The sequence below is a fragment of the Nanorana parkeri genome, unplaced genomic scaffold (genome assembly GCF_000935625.1).
Source record: "Nanorana parkeri isolate BGI_ZX_2015 unplaced genomic scaffold, ASM93562v1 scaffold1265, whole genome shotgun sequence".
NCBI lineage: Eukaryota > Metazoa > Chordata > Amphibia > Anura > Dicroglossidae > Nanorana > Nanorana parkeri.
In genome coordinates, this window is record NW_017307533.1 from 340,918 (window position 1) to 349,389 (window position 8,472).

Below are 8,472 nucleotides of genomic sequence, written 5' to 3' on the forward strand. Positions count from 1 at the left end.
GGGTAATAACCCACAGCCCTCCAGCCCCCCCTGCAGGGAGGCCATAGTTGAGGAGCAGACCTGTATGTGGCACACTGTGGTCCCCCGAGGCAACCGTGCCTCCTAATAACCGGTAAATGGGTAAGAGTCAAAGCACCTCCTGATCATAGAACATTTGAACAGAGAAAACACCTAGCATAAAACACTAGTACACCAGTTTCAAACATTTGTACCGGAGGGCCCCCGGTATCAGGAGCCGCCCTGTAACCGAGGGTTGCAGGAGCATGGGCGCGGAGGCATTGGCCCCTCTTTCCGACCAGTCTGGGCACGAGCGCGGCTGAGCCAGGGGGTACCTAGGAGGGAATACAAACAATCCCCCCAGCAACACAGAAAATTTAAAACTACAGAACATATGTACTAAGTGTATTCACATGTGGCTGGATGTGAGTGGGGGAGCAGGACCGGCGCTCCAAGGGGGAACCCCATGCCGCAATCCCAGGAGGGGCACCACCCAATCCGAGTGGATACCCAAATTATGGAAGAGGTGAGGCATCAACCCCCATCTTCCAAGCCCCTCCGCCAGTGGGGCCAAAAATGGGGAGCGGAAACATACGTGGCACATTAGGTTCCCCCACAGCGGCTGCCCAAACCTCCACATCCAACAGCCAGCATCAAAAGTGTATACTAGTATCAGCTGTCAGGGGTAAATAACTTCAATAGCGAAGGTCCATAACAGGAGCTGGAAAAAAAACTCAGCGGCCAGATGAGAGAGAAGACTACAATCACGGCTCATTGTTGGAAGGTTGCGGTGGCGATGATCTACGTTGTCGCGATTGACGTCGGGCTCTGCGAAGCGTACCCACCGTGGTAAGGGGGCGCCCAGGTTCTTGATGAGGGTGAGGGCGGGAGGCATTAGGGACAGCATCTGGGTGCGTAGACATGGTAATAGAGGAGCCCAACCAATACGTCACTTCGACTTGGGCAATGTCCAGAAAAGTAAAAAGATCTGGCAACATTTCTGGGGATTTTAGTAGAAAGGTGGCCGCTTCCTAACGATCAGGTGGAAAGGGAAACCCCACCTGTAGGTAGCCTCTAATAAGGGTTTCAACAGATGTCGCATTTGTAGGGTATTTCTTGAGAAGTCTGGAAGAAGGTGAATTGGGGCACCGTCAAAGTTGAAGTTGAGGTTGCAAGCTTGTTGCGTTATGGTTTCCTTCTTGGTGTAAGAGTGGACACGGCAGATAACATCCCGAGGTCGGGTCACATCAGAGGAACGCGGGCCCTGGTATCTGTGAGCTCTATCAAGCTCAATCGGGGTAGCGGGGGGCAGGTCCAGGTATAGGTTGAGGATGCCTTGTACGGTATCTTTAAGATCCGATGGGCCTGTCGATTCCGGGATACCCCGAATACGTATGTTATTCCTCCTACCTCGATTGTCCTGGTCGTCCAGATGGAGCATCATGGCGATCATGTTCTGACGATATAGCAACTGAGTGTCTTCTATGTTGGTAAGTCTCTGAAGAATGTCAGAGTGTGACTGTTCCACCACTGTGACCTTTGAAGTGACAGAAGCGATCTCCTCCCGCACGGCCGCAATATCTTGTTTGTATGCAGTCTCTATACGTTGTGCAAGAGTTTCAAAGTCCATCTTAGTGAGGAACAAAGCTGCCATATCCACCTTTGTTGGGAGGGTAATGAGAAAGCCCTGCAGGTCTGCCTCTAAGCTAGGGTTGGGCATGGGGGGCTGAGGAAGCCAAGGGGGCTGTGAACACAGTTTAGGTGGGGGAGGTTCTGAGTGCCACAAACCCATAGAACTGTCCTCTGTGGCCATGGTAGGGGGTACAGTCCAGGTCATGTCCTCAATGGGTTCAAGAGGAGCTGCAACAGACCCATATGGAAGAGGGCTAATTGGAAGAGGTGGCCCTGTTTCCCTCCCCCCCTCCTGCCTGGCTGGCGGTGTGCAGTGATGTCATACCTGATTGGCCAGAGGTATAGGGCGCTGTAGGAGGAGGAGAGGCCTGGAGAGCTGGGGTGGTCGAGTGGTGAGCGTCACACTATACGCTCCAGGAGTGCGGCAAGCCCGGGGTGAGTCAGCACCGGTTGCGGCCTCCACCCGACTCTTTCGCCGGGTGTCTGCTGACGAGGCTGGAGCGTCTTCTGAGACGGGAGTCGGCCGAATCTTCCGCGGCCGCTGCTCAGCGGGCAGGTTCCGGGCTCCCAGTTTGTCACCCACGGCTGGGGAAGTGCTGGGGAGGGCCGATCCCGGGTCCCTAAGTGGAGTGTGCCACCGCGTGTTGGACGTCCCAGACGTCACGAACAGGCGCTGAAACGCCGTTTTGGGGGTGCACTTCGAACCCCGCTGCTTCCCCTTCTTGGACATCCGTGCAGAGGGCGCAGTTGTGGGAGAGAATCCCTTCTAGCAGGTAAGTCTGGACCGGAGCTGCTGCAACGTGCTCCTCAGTCCTCCATGGTTTGGCCACGCCCTCATATATATTTTTTAATATATTCTGTATATGAGATTTTAGTGACTGGGTTTACATGTAATATATATATAAACTAATACAAATATCAACAAATGAATTTAAACATGACCATGACCAATTGCTATAGTGTCAATGTAATTTTGTCTTTATTTTTCAGGTGTACTGGCATATCAGATTGAAGAATAAATAATATTTGTATAAATCAAAGGTAGACAACCTTGGCACTCCAGCTGTTAAGGAACAATGCACCCCATGAGGCACTGCAAGACCCCCACAGACACGATGCCTAGAGGCAGAAGCATTATGGAATTTGTAGTTTCACCACAGCTGAAGTGCCGAGGTTGCCTACCCTTTGATTAAATGTATTACAGACTTCAAAGAAACATGTTATCTGCAAATCATTTTATTACCTCAACAGAAGTAACTCCTGGCTGCTGGCCAATAAGAACACTCCCCTCTTCCTCTAGACGTGCTATACGTTGATCTCTAACGACAGCTTGGCTCCTTATTAAAGGAGATACATCTAGCAGCCAATTGCTACCCAGGAAGTAGGTCAGCTGACGGCTACCATCCAAGGAATGAGCCACAAAGTGGGCAAGAAAGCGTACTTGAGCTCTTTGATACTGAGCCTGACAACTCGGACTTCTGCGATCTGAAGCAACTTTGCGTTCACCGTCATTTGCATTCTGAGAGTAGCCAAAAGATCTGAGAAGAGTAGAAAAATCATAAATACAATATATAATAACATTTTGACTTACATATGAATGCATTGGTAATCATTTTAACTATATTGGATAGTTGAACCATACCCTTTTAAATAGGCGGATTTTAGGGCCTTGATTGTATCATTCTGCTAGAATAATCCTGGGTTTAGAATGTTTTATACCAATCTATGATAATCCATATTCTTGTAATTTGCCATTTATATATACTATTATTTAAAAATTGAAATGGAAATCTACATAATTATTGGGAAAAAAAACAATTTATTCTGTAAATTGTAGTGTAGCAGGGTTGTGTGACTCACAAGACTGCCTCAACAGAATTACTAAAAGTTTTGGCAGGTAAAGTCATCCACCCATATACAGTATATTTCAGTGTATTTAACTGGTTAAGATGGAATTTTCCTCCCATACTCCAAAGACATGCTGGTAGGTTAATTGGCTCCTTGTATGCATTTGAGATAGGGACCTTAGATTGTAAGTTCCTTGAGGTCAGGGACTGATGTGAATGTGCGCTATGTAAAGTTAAGGTTTGAAAATGAAAGAGAGAAACTGATTGTTTGCCATGCACAGCTGCTCCAGATTTTGTCTGCTCCAGGTTTTGCTAAATTCCCCTCTCTGTATATTAAATAGACCAAAAGGGACAAAAATCAGAAAAGTTTATTGTTTGGGTTTACATACACTTTAATAAGGCTGGGGGATATGACAGGTTCCCTTTAGTAATGTATTTTTTAAAATTGTAATTCTTACCCTGAACTTGGCAAACGCTGCAAATTTGTGTCTGACACCTCAACTCTCAATGGAAGCAGAGGTACCCAAAGAGACAAGGAAAGAGAGGAGCGGAGGCGTTCTAACCAAAACTCCACCTTCACATCCACAGCCCCCTGAGTCTCCTTACCACCCACAAACAGGAAATCACAGCCATCTGAAACCTGAAAAGAAAATATGGTTGCAGACAGAAAGATTATTCACTTATCATTTATTGTCACTTATCATTTTGATACAAAATCATGACACAGACCTGGACAATCTGTGCACTTGGAGTTTCACAGCCTGCCTGTTTGGTAACATCAACTACATGTCCACCAGCTTCCAAAGCCAGCACTCTCACTGGGATCTTCTGGGAAATGCCAGTTAGGAGGGCTGTGTTCAAAATTTCATTTGACTGCAGAAGAGGAAAACAAACATAGAAACAGTTCAAGAGCTAAGAGGAGGTATTCCAGTCAAAACCAATATTTCTGATAAGGGAGAGCAACAGTGAGCTGAATTGCACATTGCTTCATGTGTTATGGATAGGAGCAGTGAGAACCCCTAGTTAGTGTCTTCTTTGTGAAGCTATTTTAGGATTCTACAAGACAATTAAAGCGGAACTCTTTTTTTTTTTTTTTTAACCGCTGCAGTGGGGCTACCCCTGCACTGTACGGGTTAAAGGAGAACTATGGGCTAAGTGTTTTCCCCCATAGTTCTCTTTTGGGTCACGGGAGGACATAAACTAGCGTCCTCCCGTGACCCAAAGCTCAGTATACCGCGAGCTACAGCTCGCGGTATACCGAGACCGCCGCAGCCGGGACGGATCCCAACATTACTGTCGAGATCCACCCAGCTGCGTGATTGACAGCTGGCTCTGCCTATCTAGAGGCAGAGCCAGATGTACCCGCCCCTTCCCCGTTCGTTCCTCCAGTCAGCGATGGAGGATCGGAGCAGGGAGGGGGGAATCCCTGCAGGGAGTAACATTCACGGCTCTCTGCAGGGACAGGATCGAGAAGTGAGCGAGCGACAGTATGTGTTCGCTCACTTCCCGATCTATTGAGCCTATGTGTGACAGTTTAGTTGTCACACGTCGGCTCGAACTATGAGGCAGAGTGATTTTCACTCACCTCATAGTTCTCCTTTAAGTGCTTGTTTTTGTCTAGGTGCAAAAAAAAAAAGGGGGTATACTCAGGGATCACAACCTGAAAAAAAGTAATTTCAGGGAGCTGCCCTCTGCCCCTCCCCCCCATCCAGGAGGGGGGGGGGGAGCACCCCACTGAAATGATGGCAAATAGCAAAGAAGCTAATGCTTCCCTGCTGCCGCCAGAATAAAAAAAAAAACCAGCATAGGAATGAAAAGCTAGATTACTATTGGCTATTTCAATATGCAATAGCAAGCAAGATAGGGGACCTGATGGAGAACTTCAGGTCCACCTCTGCTGATTGACAGCAGCAGTGGGCAGGTGCAATAGCTAGTCTGTTATTGGCTATTGCAAATTCAAATAGCCAATAGCAATCTAGCTATTAATTTCTATGCCGCCTTTTGTTTTTCTTTTCACTTGACGGCGGCTTTGATATCAGAGTAAAAAAACAAACAAACCAGACAGCAGGGAAAGGTTTAGTTTGCTAGATAAAGCAGAGTAAACCTCTCCGGGAGAAAGCGTTTCTCTCCCGGGCGGCCTGGAGCAGCTATCTAATAGTGGGAGACTCCTGGAATGTCTCCCGGGAGAGTTGGAATGTCTGTATACTAACCTGATCCTCGGAGCCAGCTTGCTTTTAGACTGGTCCCTGGAACCTTCCTTCCCCTCTGCTGCAGCAGTCTAAGGTTTTGGTAAATAATCATGTTCTATACACAGTGTATAGACGTGAAGATGCTAAAGAACATTCCAATGTTGCAGTGTAGGAGGAGAGATGCTTCAGTGACCGGAGAAGCAGGCAGCCGGCTAAGCGGTTCGGATGAGTATAACTTTTTTTAGCACCTAGACAAAAACAAGCACTTAACCCTTGCAGTGCGGGGATATCCCCACTGCAAGGGTTAAGAAAACTTTTACCTGCAGTTCTTGTTAAAGTAAAGGGTGAGTCATTCTGTCACTGACCTTATAACACAAGTAATTTATCAATTTTGGGTGTACAAAGGTTTTTATGCTACTCATGAAAGCATGCCTAAATCCAAAAATTTGATATATTGCTGCTTATCAGTCATTTTGAAAGCTTTAAGAAGAGTTGTGTTGATCACAGAAGATGGCTTGAAAAGCTAATAACAGTACACAAGATGTTACAATGGTACTCAATTTCTATAACGATCAACAAGTATTTTTCTGTACTTGCTTAGTGTGTTGTCAATGTCATCTATTTTTATTATTTCTGCTGTTTCAGTTACACTGCATATATATTTCATTGCAATTCATTAAGTTATGCTGTATTTTTAGCTACTAGTGGTAGATTAGCACTGTTACTGCCCAATCTGTACATTGTTTGGTATCTTCCATTTACTGCTGTTTATTGAACAGTTTTCTGCTAGATTTTCCCAGCCTCTCTTTTCTACTTCCTTATTGCTTCACCCCTCACTGAGGTAAGAGGGTCTCTGTCCAACCTGTTAATGGCAAAGATAAGAATGTCTTTTCACCTCTAAGAATGACAAGAATCACATCGTCTGCATTGTGAAGTCTGAATAAACTACATTGGATTCTAGAAAAACATGGTAACCGAATGAATTTATAACCAGCCTTTGCAGCAGGGTGCACATGCAGTCGACTGCATTAATATGCTCACACTTGGAGACTCATACAAATAGAGTTAGGACATGGGATTTTTTGTGTTTTACATTGGATTCTACTCTGAGTCTTCTTAGTGAGTTGGGCACTATCTGGGAATAATCACCCAAGTCAGTAGGTTGTCATACTATCTGTACAGATGAGTCTCACGAAAGTATGTGCAAATACATAAATCGGTGGCTGTTCCACAATACTTATCCTGGAAAAAAAAAAAAATAATACAGCCACCACATCTAGTCTTGCCAGGACTAGTAAGCTGCAATATATGAAATTTTTGTTTTTGGGTTTAGCTATAATTTTAGACGTCGTTAATGCTTAATATATACGTAGAATCTAAGAGATCCTCATTCAAAATTGTACCTTCACCAGTGGGAAAATTGCTCTAAGATCACGATCCGATACCAGCACTTCAGCACTGCCCCGAAAACCTGCTGGAGCTGCACTTGTCCCAGGGCCATCAAGCTGGAATGTGATTCTTCGTGAAACAGCAGAGCCTACAGATACATTACCAACAAGAAAATCCAAGAGAGCGACAACTAGATAGGACCTGTAAAAAAGATATAGAAAAGGCACAAAAATATTGACAACAAATATTTACACTGACAATCAAAAAACAACACACACTTTTAGAGTATTTTAAGTTGAAACGCTCATGAACTGGGGTAAATCAATAAAACATTATGTAATGATGTTATTCTTATAGAGTTAATTGTGCAATACAGAAACTCCCCGTTAGCTGGCATTCAAGCAAACGTCACTCTCGTGTACACTAAAATAAAATGTCGTTAGCAAATAAATTTACAGCATTTAGTTGCTAACGAAATTTGCAGCTCACATCTTGCTGCCGGCAGGCGGCTAGACTCCACAGTCAGCAACTGAATGTAAAGAAATTGTAACCGCAGGCTGGCTGTTGCACCCGCCCACTGGGCAGAGGAACCGACCTCGAGTGAACTTATTCTCACAGGTCTGCTCCCCTGCTCAGTGGGTGGGTGCAATAGCCAGCCTTCTATTGGCTATTGCAGTTTAAAATAGCCAATAGCAGGCTGGCTGTTGCACCCTTCCACTGAGCAGAGAAGCGAACCTGAGAGAGAACTTTCTCAGTTCACCTCCTCTCCTCAGTGAGAGGGAGCAGGTTATTGCACCCACCCAATGAGCAGAGAAGCAGACTTTCTCTCTCGGGTTGCTTGAGAGTTACTATTACCTCTCAAGCAACCAGAAACTACAGTTATCCGGCATCTATAGATCCCCGTGGGTGGCAGATAACTGGGAGTTTACTGTAGTACAGTTTTAAAATCTCCACAACTACTTTCTTGAGATTAAAACTTTAAGGTCATAACTAGGGATGCACCGATACTAGTACTCGTGCAAATCCTCCGATACTTACGAGTACCTGTGCCGGTGGTTCTGTGTCCTCCAGGGACACAGAACCGCCACAACACAGAACCTGCCGAAACCACTGGGGACAAAGAACCTCTATAACTGCCACCTTCAGTGAAAAAATCCGGCCGCGAACACCGCCTCCAGGGAACGAACCACCGATGCGAACGCCACCTCCAAGTCCTCTGTCCTCACTTTTGAGTGGTGAGGAAGCCTGTTAATCACCCAATTGGCCAATCAGCAGGCGGAGAGACCAACAAGGGGTAGATGACTGGGCTGTGACAGGAAGTGGCTGAATGAGACGGAGACGACACAGCACAGCAAGTTAGAAGCATTGCCTGGCTGTTTGCCACATGTGATACATTTTTTATTTATTTATATATATAT

At 45.8% G+C, this 8,472-nt stretch overlaps 1 protein-coding gene across 1 annotated transcript in view; it reads right to left on the reverse strand.

Moving 5' to 3' along the window:
• LOC108797362 (transmembrane protein 132A-like) overlaps positions 1-8,472 on the reverse strand; it is a 203,030-nt gene that overhangs the window by 66,605 nt on the left and 127,953 nt on the right. The window contains 4 exon segments of the mRNA XM_018568947.1: positions 2,873-3,167; positions 3,935-4,116; positions 4,206-4,349; positions 7,069-7,255. Coding sequence (XP_018424449.1) covers positions 2,873-3,167; positions 3,935-4,116; positions 4,206-4,349; positions 7,069-7,255 — 808 coding nt within the window.